This window comes from Hemibagrus wyckioides, linkage group LG06 (genome assembly GCF_019097595.1).
Source record: "Hemibagrus wyckioides isolate EC202008001 linkage group LG06, SWU_Hwy_1.0, whole genome shotgun sequence".
Classification (NCBI taxonomy): domain Eukaryota; kingdom Metazoa; phylum Chordata; class Actinopteri; order Siluriformes; family Bagridae; genus Hemibagrus; species Hemibagrus wyckioides.
In genome coordinates, this window is record NC_080715.1 from 35,175,598 (window position 1) to 35,196,856 (window position 21,259).

The 21,259-nt window shown below is 39.4% G+C and overlaps 1 protein-coding gene across 4 annotated transcripts in view; it reads right to left on the reverse strand.

Moving 5' to 3' along the window:
* Window positions 1-5,336: 5,336 nt before the first annotated feature.
* The window catches only part of LOC131355265 (rho-associated protein kinase 2-like), a 51,756-nt gene continuing 35,833 nt past the window's right edge, over window positions 5,337-21,259 (reverse strand). The window contains exons 20-34 of one of the 4 annotated variants that reach the window (XR_009204844.1): window positions 21,058-21,127; window positions 20,365-20,468; window positions 19,342-19,528; window positions 18,391-18,484; window positions 17,711-17,805; window positions 16,642-16,830; window positions 16,349-16,520; window positions 15,961-16,161; window positions 15,103-15,170; window positions 14,926-15,014; window positions 14,359-14,437; window positions 13,346-13,607; window positions 11,690-11,948; window positions 7,524-7,617; window positions 5,337-5,986 (exon numbers count right to left, since the gene is read on the reverse strand). Coding sequence is in view for 3 of the 4 variants with exons in the window: in XM_058393602.1 (XP_058249585.1) it covers window positions 7,084-7,183; window positions 11,690-11,948; window positions 13,346-13,607; window positions 14,359-14,437; window positions 14,926-15,014; window positions 15,103-15,170; window positions 15,961-16,161; window positions 16,349-16,520; window positions 16,642-16,830; window positions 17,711-17,805; window positions 18,391-18,484; window positions 19,342-19,528; window positions 20,365-20,468; window positions 21,058-21,127 (1,969 nt within the window). In the remaining variant the exon portion in view is untranslated. Of the gene's footprint in view, window positions 5,987-6,396; window positions 7,184-7,523; window positions 7,618-11,689; window positions 11,949-13,345; window positions 13,608-14,358; window positions 14,438-14,925; window positions 15,015-15,102; window positions 15,171-15,960; window positions 16,162-16,348; window positions 16,521-16,641; window positions 16,831-17,710; window positions 17,806-18,390; window positions 18,485-19,341; window positions 19,529-20,364; window positions 20,469-21,057; window positions 21,128-21,259 lie in introns of those variants that run through there. The other 3 variants (XM_058393603.1, XM_058393602.1, XM_058393604.1) reach the window with 3 other exon arrangements.

Sequence of the window (21,259 nt, forward strand, 5' to 3'; positions counted from 1 at the left end):
AAAAGTTCATTTGCTGCCTAATATATCCCGCCCACTAACAGGTACCATGATGAGGAGATCATCAGTCTTATTCATTTCACCTGTCACTGCTCATAATGTTATGGCTGACCGGTGTATATACACATACACTACTCACAAAAAGTTAAGGATATTTGGCTTTTTGGTGAAATTTATGGAAAATGTAAAAAGCTCACGCTACAGTGATATTATATCATGAAAGTAGGGCATTTAAGTAGAAGCATGCAATGGTGATTTCCTCATCTCAAACAATTTATTAAAAGCCAACAACAGTGGTGGGTATACCACAACAAAAAATGTCAATGTCTCAATAATTTGTTGACTTATTGTCTGCTGAGGCATGGCATTCCACTCTTCTTGAAGGGCGGCCCTCAGTTCATTGAGGTTCTGGGGTGCAGGGTTATGAGCCTCTACACGGCGACTCAGCTGATCCCATAGGTTTTTTATGGGATTCAGGTCTGGAGAAAGTGCAGGCCACTCCATTTGAGCCTCCAGCAGTCGTTCCCTAATGATGCAACCTCGATGAGCTGGAGCATTGTCGTCCATGAAGATGAAATTAGGCCAGTGTTGTTCATGCAGGGGCACAATGACTGGATTAATGATGTTATTCAGGTAGTATTGGCTTGTCACTGTACCATTCACAAGATGTAGGGCATTTCTGTATTGAGTAGACACACCTGCCCAGACTGTAACACCACCACAACAGTGGCTGATGCATAGCGCTCTCCTTGACGTCTCCAACATCATTGGTGGCCATCATTTCTGCGCAACATGAATCGACATTCATCAGAGAACAGCACTGAGGCCCACTGGTCCCTCGTCCAGCGTAAATGCTCCCTGGTGGTGCCTGTGCCTGGTGGTGTGGTCAGGTACCCTTGCAGGTCGTCTAGCACGCAGACCATGCTGATGTAAATGGTTTCGAATGGTCTGATGTGACACTTGGGTGCCTCTCACCTCCTTTAAATGTGCCTGGAGTTGAGTGGCATTCATCATCCGGTTCCACAGGGCACTGTTCACAATGAAGCGGTCATCAGCGTGGGATGTGGCCAAAGGACGTCCACTTCTATGCCTTTCTGTGACTCTTCCAGTCTCTGTATCTCTGTCGCAACCTGCTGATGACACTCTGTGACACTCTAAGCTCAGTGGCCACTTCCCTCTGAGAACATCCTGTTTGAAGCCTCACAATGGCGAGGTACTGTTGATCAATTGTTAGGTGTGGTCTTGGTCTCATGATGTCAAAATGTGAACAGCATGATGAAGAGACTGTTTAAATACCAATTCTAATTCAACCAGAAAATTTATTGGTCGATTCATGGATCAAACACCAGTTGTGAATTTTGCCGTTAAGCACCTTGTTAGAGAACAGCAAGTTATGCAAAAAGTACTGAAACACTGAACAGTTGGACATGTGCATTCAAAAGTGTATAGTTTATAGTGCATTTTAGGTGCATCATGAATTTTCACCTGAAAGCCAAATTTCCTTAACTTTTTGTGAGTAGAGTAGTTTTCTTAACCTTCTTGTAGGAAATCTCCACAACAAAATATTTCTAGTGTAATAGAGCTGGATAAATCAATAAAGCACCAAAGCACTGCTGCAGCTCTCTCTTTAGGTAGAGAGGTAGAGCTAAATCCTACTGCACTGTCAGCAGGAAGCTGAAAAGCATTCTGGGTAATGTAGGAAAATGTTAACCAAAGTGAAAATGGTCTGATTTGACAATCAAAGGAGTTTAAACAAAAAAAAGTCATCTTAAAATTTTTAAAACAAAACAGATATTACTCATAAATGATCACAGATGAATTAGAAACATAGACATGTAAGTCATTCAGGGTGGATTTTTCCTTTAATATCAACTAAGACACACCATCGGCTTTGAATGAAAATCTGGCGCCACCAACTGGTAAAACCTTGCTTCTGAACCTTCAGCTTAGAAGCGTGCTGTAGAAATGTATAGAAATGACAGTTCTATGATGATTCTTTATTGTATTTATTCTAGAATCAGATCTACAATTTATTATAAATTTATTATTTACTATTAAAAAATTAAAAGTAAGAAATGGACAGATGTCCATTAGCGAAGTCGTAAAGTCGCTAGTGTCATTTTATTTGTAAGAGATATTTCTCTGATTATGATTTTTAAAGTCTCGAGATTTAATAAATAAGAAGCTTTAGCCTCAAAAAGACTGAAAAACAAACATTCCCACCTTTATTATGACCACAGTTTAAATTAAGAAATATTTCTTATATGACTTTCTTCTTCTTCTTCTTCTTTTGGCTTATCCTTTCAGGATTTGCCACAGCGATTCATCTCTCTCCACCTATCCTTATCTCTGCATCCTCAACACTTGCAACCACTAGCGTCACACCCTAATTTATTACATCCATATACCTCCTCTTTGGCCTTCCTCTTTGCCTCCTGCCTGGCAGCTCCATGTCCAACATTCTCCTACCAATATACTCACTTTCCCTCCTCTGAACATGTCCAAACCATCTTAATCTGGCCTCTCTAACTTTGTCCCCCAATGTACTCGTTCCTAATCCTGTCCAACCTTGTCACTGCCAAAGAGAACCTCAACATCTTCAGCTCTGCTACCTCCAGGTCTGACTCCTGTCTCTTCCTCAGTGACACTGTCTCTAAACCATACAGCATGGCTAGTCATGTCACTGTCCTGTACACCTTCCCCTTGATTCTTGCTGAAATTTTCTTCATATTGCTGAAAAATCACACAGAACTCCCGACACCTTTCTCCACCCATTCCAACCTGCCTGCACTCGCTACTTTATCTCTTTCCCACACTCTCTATTACTCTGGACTGTTGACCCCAAGTACTTAAACTCACTTCTTCACCTCTTCACCCTGTAATCTTACTGTTCCACTTCCCTCCCTTTCATTCACACACATGTACTCAGTCTTACTACGACTGACTTTCATTCCTCTTCTCTCCAGCACAAACCTCCACCTCTCCAGCTTTTCTTTCACCTGCTCCCTGCTCTCACTACAGATCACAGTGTCATCTGCAAACATCATTGTCCAAAGAGACTCCTGTCTGACCTCCTCTGACAACTGGTCCATCACCATAGCAAACAGGAAGGGGCTCAGAGCCGATCCCTGATGCAGTCCCACCTCCACTTTGAACTCTTCTGTCTGACCTACAGCACACCTCACCACTGTCCTGCTCCTCTCATACATGTCCTGCACCACTCTGACATACTTCTCTGCTACTCCTGACTTCCTCATACAGTACCACAGCTCTTCTCTTGGCACCCTGTCATACGCTTTCTCCAAGTCTACAAACACACAGTGCAACTCTCTCTGACCATCCCTATACTTCTCCATCAACATTCTCAGAGCAAACATTGCATCTGTTGTGCTCTTTCTGGGCATGAAGCCATACTGCTGCTCACAAATTTCCACTACCTTCCTTAACCTAGCTTCCACTACTCTTTCCCATAGCTTCATTGTATGGCTCATCAACTATCCCCCTATAGTTGCTGCATCTCTGCACATCACCCTTATTCTTAAAGATCGGCACTAATACACTTCTTCTCCATTCCTCAGGCATCTTCTCCCTCTCTAAAACCCTGTTAAACAAACTAGTTAAAAAATTCCACTGCTGCCTCTCCTAGACACTTCCAGACCTCCACCGGGATGTCGTCAGGACCAACTGCCTTTCCACTTTTCATCCTCTTCAAAGCCTTTCTGACTTCATCCTTTCTAATCTTATCTACTTTCTGTTCCACAGAGTTCACCCCTTCTACTCTTTCTTCCCTCTCATTTTCCTCATTCATCAGCTCTTCAAAGTACTCCTTCCATCTCCTCCGTACACTCTCCTCACTTGTGAGCACCTTTCCATCTCTATCCTTAATAACTCTAACTTGCCGCACATCCTTCCCATCTCGATCCCTCTGCCTAGCTAACCTGTACAAGTCCTTCTCTCCATCTCTAGTGTCTAACCTAGTGTACAACTTGTCATATGCTTTCTGCTTGGCCTTAGACACCTCCCTCTTCACTCTGCACTGTAACTCCTCCTCTATTCTCTTCAGTCCTGTCCACGCCCCACTTCTTCTTGGCTAACCTCTTCCTCTGAATTACTATCCTGAACTTCCTCTTTCCACCACCAAGTCTCCTTTCTTCCTGTCTCCCTGATCACTTCTGCTGTAGTTTCCCAACATTCCTCCTTTTTCAGCTTCCACCACTTGGTTTTCTTTGACCTCTTCTTCTTACAGACCATCAAGGTCTACGCACTCTCCTCCCTCCTCTACTTCTTCGACCAACAGTAGCCCAATTGGGTCGTTGTTAACCCAGGCCTCGACCGATCCAGTATGAAATTCGGAGTACTGACGATTCGTGTGATTAAATTTGCCAATGTTTTACACTGGATGTCCTTTCTGACACAACCCTCTCTATTTATCCGGGCTTGGGACCGGCACAGAAGTCATTGGAATGTGACCCCCATGGCTAGATTTCTTATATGAATATGCATCTTTTTAAAATTCCATATCATATTAAGAGTCATAATAAGTCTCTCTCTCTCTCTCTCTGTGAGGAAGGGAAATAATGTTCCAGAGTCTCAGTATAGAACGGCACCTGTTTGCTCTCATAACATGGAAAGGTCAGGTGCAAATGCTATTTTGGAATGTGCACTTTGTGTGTGTGTGTGTGTGTGTGTATGCTTTGTTATGACTTATACATGTTCACTGTGAATCAGTGGAATAAATGTCACAGATGTTTGCACATTTTTTCGTTTTCTCATCACACGCCATTCATTTTAGTGCATCTCTCTCTCTCTGAATGTTATTGTTAGGGAAGAATTTAAATAATTCTCTGTTTAGAAAGTCTAAATTCACAGAAATCTTTAAGTATTTAATATTAAATGTAGGAGTAATGCGTTTTCTAGTTCATAAAGCAAAGCAATCTTCATCTATTGAGTGTAGTGCAGCAGGCAGTGGGATGTGAGACCAAAACTAGTCCAGGTAAAAACTTCAGTCCTGTTATTTAGTTGCCCTTAGACATGACTGTATAATGTTATTTATATCACCAAGATAATAGATATAATGTTATATATACACCAAGACTGCAGTTCATAAGAAAAGTATTTTAGTCTGTCTGTCTGTCTGTCTGTCTGTCTATCTATCTATCTATCTATCTATCTATCTATCTATCTATCTATCTATCTATCTATCTATCTATCTATCTATCTATCTATCTGTCTGTCTGTCTGTCTGTCTGTCTGTTTGTCTGTCTGTCTGTCTAAAATTAACACACAGATGTTTATGTATCCAGTCCAGTCTGATCACTGAAGTGAAAAAAGGGAGAAAATTTCACACCCAAAGTAGATTATTTAATGACAGTTTTTGTGCGGTAATTAAATTCCTGTCATCTGTATCATTATTAATTCAGGAAGAAATATAATGAATTTTAATAGTTCTGCATAGTTATAGCATTTTTTTTTAAAACATGGCATGCATACAGTGTACACACACACAAATGACAAAACCACCTCATAATTCTACCATTTATTAATTCTATTAAAATCTGGTTAAATATTTAGTCAGTGGCTTTTTTTTACTTCTTATTCTACTACATACAGACATCATGGTTAAAGAAAATCATTTGGATCGCATGTTCAGCATGGCGTATTCTGCTTTTTGCATGATTCCAGTTGCAAATCTGTGCAGCAGAGTGCATCTTACAATATCAGGATTTTTTCAGGACATGTCCAGCAAACTGCACGAGTGTTTCCCTTCGAGACATAGATCATACTTGAATATACAAATACATTGTGTTTTATGACTAAACACACACACACACACCATCATATCATGTCTTAATACTCTGAAAGACGTTTACACTGTAATATTATTGGTGTAAAATTTTTCATATAAAGGCACATCTTCAGTTGAGTGTAGATTGGCCATGTGACTACCCTTCCTGCTACGTGATGCTGAGTCCAGTCCGGTGTCCATCAGCTGTGAAAGCAGAAGGAATTTGTTTAGGATCTGCTTTATGACTGGATTAGTAACAACTCAAGCATGCTGCAGGAAAGCAGTGCGGCTTAGAAATTAATGTACCATGCATCAAATGCCTCTCTCTCTCTCACACACACACACACACACAAACACAATTTGCTTTGCTACAACCAAACCTCCCAAAACTAACATTAAAACAGATTAAAAGGGATAATCCAGATCTCTGTAACCCAGACAGTGTGTGACACAGACAAGAACTGCTTACTCATTAGAAATAAATACAAATAATTGTAAAAAAATATATATTTTTTTAATTTAAAAAAATGAAGAAAAAAAAATGTGTTTGTATATTTGTATATCTATAAATATACAAATAAACTGAAAAATAAATCTGAACTTTTTGTTCTATATTTCTTATATTTCTATAAAGCTGCTTTGAGACAGTGTCCATTTGTTAAAAGCCCTATACAAATAAAATATAATCGAATTGAATTATTTGTTTGAAATTCAGCCATAATGGCAGGGGAGATGATAATATTTCACACACCAATGTAGTGCAAACTGTAAGTACAACATTTATGTCAAAGGTCTGAGAATGAAACAGAGAAGACTTTTGTGAAGGATTGGTGACATTTAAGGCAACTGAAGCAACAGAGGAAAATATAATTCTATAATTATTCACACTTTATTAAGATTTTTTTTTATTATTCTTGTTTGTTCAGGGTTAATTCTACAGGTTTATAAAGATAAGCCACACAAGTGATGAGTGACGTCCTAATAACTGCCCCTGGAGATCTGTTGAACTTTTTAAGTTTCACTCATCCTGACTTTTCTCTTTTTTCAAGAAAATGTCGAGTGAAATTGGAAATTCTTGTCAATGCACTAAGAAAAAAAATTCCAGTACATTACATTAAAATACACTGGATTATCCCTTTGTCTTCTATATGAACCATGCCATTAACTTATTAGTATTCCACAATCTCTAACAGGACACTTTCACATGTCTGAACCCACCACAGGAGAACACACACACACCGAGCTGTAAGCCAACGCATGGTTAACGAGACACAGTGGTTACCCTGCGGTCTCCCACATCTTCAGAAGTCAAACACTTCATCATCATCATCATCATCATCATCATCATCATCATCATCATGAAGAGCCCAACCCCAGGCCTTCAGGTCAAACTCTATCACGCTGGAACAGGAGCAGGGGAACGTGGGTTATGGAAAAGCTCCTTTCTTTATCTTGCATTAAATAATCTGCTGCTGAATTTTTATCATTTTATTTATTTACTTTTTATTTAATACTCTGTGTGGGTGGGGTTTTTCAGTGAAGGTCGTTTATTTTATTTTAATACAATGGGTTTAATGATGCTTAAAGAGGATGTTTTAAACTAAGCCAGTGAATAAATACAGATGTTTTGGGATTAATTTTACTCAGCCCAGTGTCTGCAGGTGATGTTAGTGAATTCAGTTCGTCAGGCAACATGGACAAGCAAGCAGCCAGGTGGCACTGCAGTTTGCAGCATACTTACTGTCCAAACACACATACACAGCGCCACAGAGTGAAGGTGAAAGGTCAGTGGAGTCAGAGGTCAGTGGAGAATGATTCGGAGCATGGGGCCAGAGCTATAAGGAGGTTTGCAGCACAGAGAGTGAATCAAATGGCACCGATTCAAAATCATCCAAAAAATTTTTTCTTTTACAATCTAACAATCGTTGTGTTAATAGTTTGGATAAATGTGTTCCAATTTGGATGTATACAGAAATGATGGTGATTGACTTTCAGGGCAAAACATCTGTACACATCAGGAGAAAAAATCGATTTTAATTTTAAAAATTCACATCGGATCACAGTTACTTGATTTTGTCTTTAATTTCTACATTTAATTTTCCCTATTTTTCTCTATATATTTTTAACTATATCCCTTTACTTTTCATGTCCACATACTTTAATTTTTACTCTTTTCTTTCTTCAAATGTAAGACAGTCATAAAAAGCATTTCACTACATGTCATACTGTGTGTGATTTTGTATGTGATGAATAAAATTTGAATTTGAATTTGTCTTACACCGGTCAGCCATAACATTATGAGCAGTGACAGGTGAAGTGAATAACACTGATGATCTCCTCATCATGGCACCTGTTAGTGGGTGGGATATATTAAGCAGCAAGTGAACATTTTGTCCTCAAAGTTGATGTGTTAGAAACAGGAAAAATGGGCAAGTGTAAGGATTTGAGCGAGTTTGATGAAGGGCCAAATTGTGATGGCTAGACGACTGGATCAGAGCATCTCCAAAACTGCAGCTCTTGTGGGGTGTTCCTGGTCTGCAGTGGTCAGTATCTATCAAAAGTGGTCCAAGGAAGGAACAGTGGTGAACCGGCGACAGGGTCATAGGCGGCCAAGGCTCATTGATGCACGTGGGGAGTGAAGGCTGGCCCGTGTGATCCGATCCAACAGACGAGCTACTGTTGCTCAGATTGGTGAAGAAGTTAATGTTGGTTCTGATAGAAAGGTGTCAGAATACACAGTGCATGATGGGTCAGGACTGTTTTGGCAGCAAAAGGGGGACCAACACAATATTAGGCAGGTGGTCATAATGTTATGCCTGGTCGGTGTATTGATCTCTGATATCTGTATAAATAATTTAAATGTAAAAACTACCATCTCTCCAGTTTACCATAAATAACACAAACTTTTATAAAAACTAAAGTAATTTAATCAGTTGTAATTATTCCTGGTTCTTTTTCTACCTGTAAATTTGCTAAATGATTCAGATTCCTTTTTAAAGATATAGATACACGTGAAATTTGCACATTTGGAGTTTAAAGAAAATATGACTCTACATTAGAAGGTAAATATTAGATGTTGGCTTAATAAGGTGAGATGAAAATCTGCTGCATATTTTTTTCTGTGAAGATGAAGCATCCAGCCAAGTGTTATTAAGCAGATGCATGACATTAGGAGCTAATACTGTAGAGAAAGGAAAAAGCAGTTCACCTTGGATTTAAGCTTTAACATGAAATACTCTACAGCTGCTGGTGATTACACATCAAGTGACTGCTGCTATGTGTAGAAGTAACTATTTACTATAACTACAGTGAGGGGGAAAAAAGTATTTGGTCCCCTGCTGATTTTGTACGTTTGCCCACTGACAAAGAAATGATCAGTCTGTAATATTAATGGTAGGTTTATCTGAACAGTGAGAGACAGAATAACAACAAAAAAATCCAGAAAAACACATTTCAAAAAAGTTATACATTGATTTGCATTTTATTGAGTGAAATAAGTATTTGACCCCTTTGCAAAACATGACTTAGTACTTGGTGCCAAACCCTTGTTGGCAATCACAGACATCAGACATTTCTTGTAGTTGGCCACCAGGTTTGCACACATCTCACATCTCAAGGAATTTGGGCCCACTCCTCTTTGCATCCACGACCCATTTTCAATGCCCTGGCTGAGGGAAGGAGGTTCTCACTCAAGATTTGACGGTACATGGCTCCGTCCATCGTCCCTTTGATGTGGTGCGGTTGTCCTGTCCCCTTAGCAGAAAAACACCCCCGAAGCATAATGTTTCCACCTCCATGTTTAACGGTGGGGATGGTCTTCTTGGAGTCATAGGCAGCATTCCTCCTCCTCCAAACACGGTGAGTTGAGTTGATGCCAAAGAGCTGGATTTTGCTCTCATTTGACCACATGACCTCTGAATCATTCAGATGTTCACTGGCAAACTTCAGATGAGCCTGTACATGTGCTTTCTTTAGCAGGGGGACCTTGCGGGCGCTACTGGATTTCAGTCTTTCATGGCGTAGTGTGTTACCAATTGTTTTCTTGGTGACTGTGGTCCCAGCTGCCTTGAGATCATTGACAAAATCCTCCAGTGTAATTCTGGGCTGATTCCTCGCCATTCTCATGATGATTGAAACTCCATGAGGTGAGATCTTGCATGGAGCCCCAGACCGAGGAAGATTGACAGTCCTTTTGTGTTTCTTCCATTTGGAATAATCGCAATAATCGGGAATAAACTGTTGTCACCTTCTCACCAAGCTGCTTGGCGATGGTCTTGTAGCTCATTCCAGCCTTGTGTAGGTCTACAATCTTGTCCCTGACATCCATGGACACCTCTTTGGTCTTGGCCATGATGGAGAGTTTGGAATCTGATTGATTGCTTCCTTCTGTGGACAGGGTGTCTTTCATACAGGTAACGAGCTGAGATTAAGAGCACTCCCCGAGCATTAAGAGCTCCTTACCTGTATAAAAGACACCTGGGAGCCAGAAATCTTTCTGATTGATAGGGGATCAAATACTTATTTCACTCATTAAAATGCAAATCAATGTAGAACTTTTCTGAAATGTGTTTTTCTGGATTTTTTTGTTGTTCTTCTGCCTCTCACTGTTCAAATACACCTACCATTAAAATTACAGACTGATCATTTCATTGTCAGTAGGCAAACGAACAAAATCAGCAGGGGATCAAATACTTTTTTCCCTCACTGTATTTTTTATTCATTTAGTTAAAAGAAAAGGAAAACGTTCATGGATTTCTGGAATTGCTGGGATTTCTGCACTTGTAGTCTTCATGCTCAAACACAACTCTATGTCTGAAGAGGAAAAGAGAACTGCATGTCTTTGGAGCAGCAAAAAGCATGACGGCTGGGGTCAGCTTTTACAGCCTCAGGACCTGGACAACTGCATGATGCAACAAGACATAACTCAAAACACGCATGAAGTGATGCAAGATATTCCAGAAATACTGATGAAATGGAGAAATGCTCTATAAGTGAATGTAAATGTAATGATCTATAAGTGGTCATATGCTCGGTAATGGAAAATATTTTCTATAAATTTCGAATTTTTCCTCTCTTACCATTTACTTCTTTCCTCAGACTGGAACCTAGATTCAGTTTATCATCTTACTGATACATCACTTACATAAACTAAGGCATTTTTTTATGTAAATTAGATGTCTATGAGTAAACAGGGGGATGTCATGTGTATCAGTAATGAAAAAACGTAAATAACGGGTTAATGAAAGCGTCCATGCAACTGAAGCTCATCGGTTATTCTTCGTTATCAGTTGAATGGCAATGTTGATGTCGTAGCACTGATTTGTACATCATTCAGTGTGCTTCAATAAACACGACAGCTTGTCTATCATTTTGAATTAGTATGAAATGAGTGCAGTTGGTAATTAATGGAGAAATCAAGGTAATTACTATAAGATTCCTCACTACTGCATGCCGACATGATCACCCAGGACCGTAAATACTGATCACTATACTGTACTCCTGGGTGTTAGATAAAGCTAAAAACTCTCCCTGACTTATCATGTAGTTTCAACAAAACCCTGTGGAAAACATAAGGGTGGAAAAATACACTAAAACATCACAGCCACACAACATGAAGAGAGAACCAGACAACTGAGGGAAGTTACTCTATGGCTACAAAGCATTAATCAATTACTCTAATAATAGTTGGAGATTATCGTTTAATGTTCTAATAATTAAAATTTGAGGCAAAGCTTCAACAGCACAAAAATACAGGACTAACAGTAAAACAACAAATAATAAATGTACACAGAAATACCAAAGATGTGCTTTGAAAGTGTTTATTATTGCTAATAATGTTGATGAAGTTAAGGTATATTGGGTGTTTTAACATACATTTTCTACATCTCATATAGGAAGAAGACTGACCTGGGCTTGCTGTTGGGTGGTGGGCCTCTGCTGTGCACTCTGATGGCTCCTCTGGAGGTGAGTTTGGGTGAGTTTCGTGGAGAGAGATGGGGCGAGGGAAGCGGTGAGGGCAGTGTCACCACTGGAGACTCTTGAGGGGCTGCTGCACTCTGGGTAGGAGGTTTGCGTGGGATTCTCTTGAGAAGACGAGTGATCCATTTCTGCTGCTCAGCTGAAGAGCTAGCCAGCAGTAGCAACTCTTTTGCCGTGCCATAGTTCACTGCAAATGACAAGGAAAAAGAATTACACATCATTTTAAATCCACATGTATCTGATGGTAGTGGCTGAACCATTGCTGTTCCTTGTTGACGTTGTTGTGAATTAAAGGCCTTGAGAAGCTTGTGAAGCTTCCACACCATGGTGACCTTGAGGATGCCTTGACACCAAACCCATCCATATATGTGCCAAGAAGAATCATTTACAGTATTATTGAATCATTTAGCAGATGTTTTTATCCAAAGTGACTTAGAAATGAGGATAGGTCAAAACCTGCATTCTTTGGGTGTGAACAAGGAATCCTGACCACTAGACCATATTGAGTTCTGATGAAACCCTCATAAATACAGAGGTATACTTTCTGATTAATGACTAAAACAAAAGATGACATAACAGCCATCTGAGCAGGTCACCTATGGTCACAGAAGATCCAGGAACAATTAACAAAGCAAACACTATGGGAGTAAAGTCACTAATCAACCTGAAACTAGTGATGCTTCACTTCATGATTTGGCTTTGAGCAATGCATCACTCAACACATCAGCTACCAAGCCTGCATCTCTTCCAGGTGAACAGCCACTATCTGTTGACAGCAACAGATGTAATCAGAACTCTGCAGAGGGTCAATCCATTTACGGCTGCTGGACCAAACAACATACCAGTCCAGGTACTCAGAGAATGTGCATGCCAGTTCTGACATCCTGATGGATATATTCAACCCCTTACTTGCTCAGGCTTCATGTTTCATATCAACAAATCATCATCATCACTGTTCCAAAGTCCTAAAGTCATGGCACCCATTAACAATATGCACTATTCCAGCCAAACTGGATATTCATCACTCTGCATCCAGACCAAACCAATCAACCTCAGATGCCATTGCAGCAGTTATGCAGAAAGATCTCCCCTGGAAAAGTCCCAATACAGGAGCTCCTCAAGGTTCTAACTACTTTAATAAGCTGCAGGTCACACATGACTGCATGGCCAACACCCAAATTTGTTAGGTTTGCTGATCCTAAATCTTAAAAACGATGAGAAAGCCAATGAGGAGGAGGTGAGAGAACCAAAGAAAGGGGGCAGATACAAAGTAAACTAACTCAGGACGACTTCACAAACCACCACGACTTCACAATCCTCAGTATCAGCAGCAATGGAGGTTGAAATGCTCAGCAGCTTCAGAGTCCTGGTGGTCCCAGAAAAAGGCCCACATCAAGTTATTATATTGTCTTGTGGATTGTATGTAAAGATCTATTATGTGAAATAGATTATTCAGGGCATTTTGCAGCAGATTAAACACCATGCACATTTTCCCCCCACATGTACACTGTACACACCCGTGTATGCAGTTTGACTGATTCAATCTTTCTAAATCACAGTCCATAGCTATTATGGCTTTCTGACCTTTGCAGGGTGCAAGCACTTCCTCCTTGAGGTCTAGGTGGTCTTTGTGGCATTTGACGTGACAGCGACGGCACTCCACAGCTGGTGGGGGCTTGAAGACATTCCAGAGGGGTCGAGTACATGCCTCACAGTTGGAGGGGAAGTGGTAGAGCGTGGTCACAAGCTCATGGCCTTTGTAAGAGATGTAGGCTGACCTCTCGGCTGCCAAAAGCTCCACGCCTGCTTCCTGATTCTTGCTCTCACCCTCGTTGGCATATAGGATCTAAACAGAAAGGGACAAAAGATGTTAGAGATCAAAAAGTCAATCAAATATATACATACAATTAGGCCTGTTTACTGTTGACACTGCATAATGCATAATTTCACTAGCCAATTTAATAGGAACACTTATACTCCTGCTGTTTCATGCAATTATCCAATGTGGCTGTAGCATAAGATCACCTAGAGACAGGTCAAGAGCTTCAGGAACAAATATGTTCATTAGAGAGAGAAAGAGAGGTTTGTCTTTTTTTGACTGAGAATGATACCAACTTTGGAAGTTCGGGTTGGAGCACAGGGTCAGCCATGACACAGCCTTCCTGGAGCAGATAGGGTTAATTGATAGGCCTTGCTTAGGGGCCCAACGGTGGCAGTTTGGTGGTGATCTTCCAATCAACCACCCATAGACTTAACCACTTGAGCTACCACTGTTCATGCACTAGTGATTAATGCAGTAGTGCAAGATATATAATCGTGTAGAGACAGGTAAAAAGCTTCAGTTAATGTTTAAACACCAGACATGGGAGATTATTGTAATCTCAGTGACTGGAATATTTCATAAAATTGCTGATGGTTCCTGGAGTTCACACAAACTGTTGCGTAAAACAAAAAACATCCAGTGAGCAGCAGCTGTGTGGACAACACTGGTTCCAGGTATAAATAAAAGCTAAAGACCTAAATGGTCATCAGCAAGTAACAGGTCATCTGTCACTTTGAAAAGAGAAGATGCAATACTGTAAACTGTCGACCAATACCTGGAAAATGCGAGGGATCTCTTTAATATCTGCACGATAAACATCTGTTTGAGTCACAGGTCGGACATGGAAGAGTTTACTGAGAGAAAACAAAAGGAAAAGGATTAAATAACGCAATATTTATGGTAATGCTCACATCAATATAACACAGCACGCAACAGAACAAGTTGGTAGAACAGAAGCTATGGGTCATATTCAACAATTATATTAGAGTGAGTGAGACACAAGTTCATACTAAACACATGAAGAGGTGTGAAGACATGATGCGTGTAAAACTGCTGCAATTTACAGTTTGATTCAAGAAAAAACACAGCTCTGTTTTATTTAAAATGAAAAATCAAGTGATAGGCAAGACCTCATTAACAGCATTCAGTTTTACCTTCATTACCTTCACCACATCAATTTTGACTATTTCATCGATAAAACTTGCTATAAATTGCATTATATTATTGGCATAACTCTTTGTGCTAATAGAGAAATAAATGATACGGATATGAAATACTGATCCTAGCACATGGACCTGGTATTTATTTGATTTTTACATGACAGTGATGTGTGCACACTCACTCGATGTCCAGGATCATGAAGGGTTTGGCCAGATCCCGGTCTTCCTCTGAGTCATAGAACAGGATCTTCTTACTGCTCATCACCACGAACTACGAGTGACACATGAATAACACACACTCAGAGAGGTCAAGAGGATAGAAATACATTTATAGTTAAGATGTTTATGATGTTTTTTACCTTCTTATCCCATCCAAACCTCTTGGTGTTCTTGCTTGGAAGAGACAACCAGCCCTGCAGACTATTGTCTGTAATCGACACGAAGAATAATGTGTGGATTTAGGAATCATTACAGATCACAATCTGAGGTAAAAACACACCTGTGAAGGATTTTAGTCAGCTCCAGATTATGGGATAAGGTTTGTCCCAAATTGCAGGACATGAAATTAGATGCGAGAGCTGAAAGCTAATATTTTATCTCATAGCTCAGTAATGAAGCTATTAAACAATTCACTATATGACAAGATTTCTGTGATGGCATAATAAGAGTGATGTAGTGCAACTTACGGTTCTGTCTCTCTGAACAAATAGTTTGTTGATACAACAATAAAATAAATATTTGAAAATATAAAGTCAGTATACTTTTCCAAACACATTTGTGGGGGATGAGTAAATATTTCACATTGTTCATACGTTTATCTTTTAAATTTATTCATGTGTTATAAATTTTTAATGGGGCTGAAAAATACTAAAAATTAAAATAAGTTGTGTTTCAACTTTGTGAGATCAACTAACATGACTGTTCCAAATCTACAGTCTTTAAGGATATCAGCCCCAGCCTCGCTTCATTGTAGAGTATTGTGTGTTTTGTCTATAATATAATTTATGGATGTCTGTTTGGGGTTGTGTAGATATAAAGGTATGCAGTAAGGACTAGGAAGTCAAGAAAAAAGCAAGTCTACTTTACAGCAGAAATGATATAGTTTTTAAAATTGAAGACAACACCATTCTGTTCTCATGTTAGTGGTTGTTAGTCATGGGGACTGGAGTGTGATCTTAAAGGCATTTGCACACGTGCACAACTCCATGCAGGGTCACCTGCAGGTTCAACGTCCGCCGGCCTCTCGTAACACAAAGCCAGCCGAGGCTGCCCCCTCTCTTCCTCATCATCCTCTTCATCAAGCTCAGAAGGGAAGAGGGGGCACATGAGACTCGGCCGGGTGTCTATACACACCCGCTTGGAGCTTCGCTGGTATGTGAACGACATGGACTCTGAGGATTGTGTTTGTGTGATGCGCACTGCCGTGCAACCACAGGGACAGGAGAAGAGATAGAGAAGATGTTTTAAATAAAAGAAACAGGAAACATCATAATTAGAGCTTCAGTGTGGCTAGGTAGAAGATGGAAAGACTCGGAGAGAAAGACAGAGGAGCAAAGAGGGGAATTGTGAATCATGTGTTTAGTGTGTGTGTGTGTTAACTGATACCTGGGTAAGGCTCATCAGTGTCCGGCTCATTGCTCATGCTGCTGATGCTGGTTGTGTCTAAGGAATGGATGCTAAGTGAAGTTAACTGACTGCGCAGACGCTCGATATCGCTGTCCTTGCTGTGCAAAGCCATCTGCAGCTCCACACGGGTCTGCGACTCCTCTGTTATTGTCTACAACAGGAACACAAACACACACACATTCAGAATTCTACTGAACGCACAGATCCACAGGAAATGAGCCCTTGGCCCATATTTTATATATAAAACCATGTTCTGAGATATTTTTACTTACAGCCTGCATCTCACTGATCTCTTTCTGGTATTTGATGATGGTACTGTTGAGCTTTTCTCGCTCAGATCGCAGTTCTAGCTGCAACTTCCTGTTTTCCTTCTCCTTCCTTCTCAGACTGCCGTCATCTGCATGGTGAACGCCGCGCACCAGATCCTTCCTGTTCATTATCTCTGCTAGCTTGTTAACAGCCTGAACGGGGTGAGGAGAGAGTAGAGCATCAAACATGCTAACATTACACAGCTTCAGCAACATGACACAGAAAGCAAGGTGATCCTGACTGCCACTGCGGAGAGAGTGACTCATTTATGCATGTTTCTCAAATCCAGTTACCTTTAAAAGTGAGAAAACAGCTGGATTGATTAGGCTTTGTCCATTTTACTAAAGCACATAACTATCCAACAACATGACCTAAACTGGACATTCACTTCCTTACATTTTGTTAGCGAGGATTTCGTTTATTTACATGTGTTTTATTGTGACTGTTTTTACCACAGTGTTTGTTAAGCTGGTTTCCAACATGAGCTCAGCAGGAAGCTTATAAAATATTTCCACATTATTTCTGTGTTTCTTTATGTATGTTTTCTTAAAACAGACGTCAAAATAAAGAAACAAATTCACCAACACCTAATTTTTCACCTTTTTTTTTTTTCATTCAGCCATAATCAGATCTGATGTATTTTCCAGGCTACAGACAACAAAACCGAAGTATTTAATCTTTTGAGTGTGTTAGGTTTCACCTGATCACAGAATCACCTGATCACAGAAAGCCAGGCTGCTGTGAGGAGTTCAGATTGATGCCTTTGAGTTTTGATAGGGATATTATTTTAAAAATCTAAAAATACAAATGTTAATAAAAAAAAATGGTCTGTCCACCTTTATTAAAGATGGACACTGACTGCTCACTTGAATTACACAGGTTTTAAAATTAAATCTATTAGAGTTATTGTTGGTTCTGAAGTAAAAAAGCTCCAGTAAATAAACAAACTTTCTGTACACATTTAAATATGTTTTTGAGATAAATCTGTTTATGTCACTTGCATATTATTACAGGGGAATAAATCAGACCCACCTGGATCTTGAGTGTTCGCTCAGTCTGAAGTTGCTTCTCGAAGGACAGTTTCATGATGCTAAGCTGCTTCTCATCATCTTTGGCTTTTTCCAGCTCTGTTTTCCAAAAAAACATCTTAACATTAGCCAGAAGAATATGTTTATTATTTATGTTTATTATATCCTTTAATGCACAATCAACCTTTCTACAACAAACCACCACTTATTACTTTCTTAAAAAGGTTATTTGGGGATAGATGATATTATGTATGGAAAGAAAAGCACTTCTATTGTATGGGTATTTTCCTGATATAGCACACACTAAAAAAAGAGTCACTGGGCTCAAACTGCTAAGAGTACTGTTCTATATTTTGGACCAATTTTGGACCTTTTAGAATAAAGTGCTGGTCCTTAAGGTTGAATTATGTATCTTAAATGTATAAAGATCCACACAAAACATCTGTATAAATAAACATCTATAGAAATAAACACAAAAAGTTGAAAGCTGATAAATCAGAGAATTCTGTATTTGTTTCAATTTCCCTTTATTTCTATAGCGTTTCTAACAATGTATAACATCTCAAAGTAGCTTTAAAGAAGTATAAAAACATAGAATAAAATTATAAAATTTAAAATTAAGCTGCATTTATCTCTAATATTTATCCCGAATGTCCTATGTGTTGGATAAAATGCTGCACTCACGCTGTTGAAGATCTTTGAGTTGGTTATTGAGCTCCTCTTTCTCATTGGCCAGGTTGGCTACATCCACTGTCAGAGTGCGGTTCGACTCCTCTAGCTACACACACACACACACACACACAGAGAGAAAGAGAGGTCCGGATCAGTTCCTCCATTTAATCTCTTTCTCTTCTGTTAAACTGCAGTCCACTGCAGTCCTCCACTTCTCAACAGAAAGTGCAGACCTATGTGCACTAGAAACATTTGGGACATGAACCTGCTGCGTCATTACTCATTCATCTGCTTGTACCGACGAATTGTGATAGTCAGTTCCACTTAAAGACAAACGGAGAAAATGTTTTTATATTTTTCAGAAATGTTTTTCTCAGACATGGTTTTCTGTATGCCACTCAACATCCATTTCTCTATCATTTCATTTGATGTCATTGCATCCACCATAAGACTGCTAACTCAGAACGAAACCAATGCTTTACATGACGCCTTTATCACCTCAGAGTTTCATTTCTATTTAAACAGAACATAAATGGTTTGTCCACTAATATAGCCCCACCCACAAGGACCTGGGAAAAGCCTGGGCTGTGCAGCAGGGAACCTGTGTATTTCCAGGATCAGCATTCCCTCCTGAAGTAGGAATACTGATCCAGATCCACTGAACCGTCTGAACAGGAATAATGTGACACCATGTTCTTTTTCAATCACAAAGAATTAATAAAATAAAAAAAATAACTATATTTACATTTATTAAATCTTTATGAGATTACAAAACAAATATAAGCTTGTTTAACTTTAAACTTAAATTTCTTGAGATTTGATCAGATGTTGTGCTTGTGATTGTCTGTTATTTACGGATAAGTATTTATTTGAGTGAATAAAGCTGTATTTTAACATATTTTTATGTGCAAAAAAAACCCACAAAACTTTTTAAGACAGTGTTTATCTCTCTCTTTGTCTCACCGAACTGATAGTGTTATCCTTTTCACTGAGCTCCTGCCGGTGTCTGGCCATCATGTCTTTAATCTCCAGCTCTTTCATGATCTTCTCTTTCTCCAGGTCTGAGTACTGCTCCTCAGCAATGGAGCGTGCCAGCTGCTCCGAGTCGGCTTTTGTCAGGCTCGCCTCCAGCTGTGAGGCCAGAGAGTCCCTGCAGAAATCCACACACTTCATTACAGCTTGTCTTAGGGAGGATTTTCCCGACTTCCTGATTACTACCCAATGGATTAGATTCATTAGTAGACTGTATCTCTGCTGATTAACGCTGAAAGCCACTAGATGGAGTCAAGGGAGTTGTGTTACATTCAGCAAATAAGTGTGATACATTTTGCAATCAAACCAACACAAAACTACTGTGGAATTTGACTGGATGAAACTAATAACACATCTAATAAACTAATAACATAGTATTAAGTATTTAAATATTTTCACATAATTTCAATTTCTACTAAGAGATGGTAAATATAACCAAATTTTTATTCAAATAAATGTTAAAATACTCGTCTGAATAAATACTCGGTTAATCAAATGAGTAAAAATATAATTCCTGTACCATTTGGAATAAGTTCAATTAAAGGAAAAACTCCCGGAGACGACATGAGGAAGAAACCTTGAGAGGACCCAGACTCAAAAGGAAACCTCATCCTCATCTAAGTGGCTTGAACCTTTGTAGTCTGCAGTACCTGAGGACCCACAAGCCTTTACAGTGCTTTCCCTGATCGAATTATTACTAACCCTAACCCTCATGGCACATTATATGTCAGTTAGGACAAAAGGGACCTTCTAACAACAAAAATATAATTCAGTATGTACTGGATCTTAAGTCAACTGTCAGAGGAGAATTTGCATCAGGCTCAGGAACATCAGTCCTGACTATATAACAGGGATACTTTTGTGATATTAGAGCCAGATGTATAAAATTATGGCATAAATATGATAGGACGTGTTTCAAGAAATAAATAAATAAATAAGTACAGATAAACACACCTTTCTTCCTGAAGGTCCTCCAGTCTCCGCTGTGTGTCCTGGTAGAGTTTAGTCTTTTCATCACAGTCTTCCTTCAGCTCTAGGATCTGAGTTTTGTATAGTTTCTGTAAGAACAGAGATGTTACAGACAGCAGTAGTGTAACAGTCCAATTATTTCAGATTTATTTACATCTGTTATTGGACTACATCTGGACTATAGGAATTTGTTTGGTTTGCCACAGCACTCTTGAATACTGGATCCTGATTGGTCAGAAGCCTTTGGTGAATTTTTTTTATTACAGTTTAATAATAAATCAAACTGCAGATTTATTGAATGCATTAAAGCATTACAACAGGGGTCCCCTACCACCGGGCCGCGGACTGGTACCTTGGCTGTGAATCATTTGGTACCAGGCTGCAAAGAATCAATAAACTTATCATTTTCTATATATAACTTACGATTATATGTGTTTTATTTCAAAAAAATTGCCACTTCCAACCGCACCACACTTCTGAATTTGACTCAGTTGGGGGTTTTTCCATACATCAGTCTGCAAGCTAACCCACGCTAAAATGACCCAAAAACAAATGTCAGCCCCTTGACCCCCCCGCCCCCTGGAAAAATGGTCCAGTATCAAACCGATCCATGGTACAAAAAAGGTTGGGGACCGCTGCATTACAACATAAAGAGGACACAAAACATGCCAAACATACTGTGAAATACTGTTCTGTCTCCAGCTGGTCCTTTAACTCCTTCACATGAGTCTCAGCAACTTCTCTCTCCCTGATTGGACAAGGACAAAAACTACAGTTAGCAGCATTTATAGTCTTTCAATATTTAAAACAAAAATACTTTACATGTAAAGGAAGTAAAGGAAGGTGTGTGTCTTGCTTTAATCAGATTTCAGATTAAAAA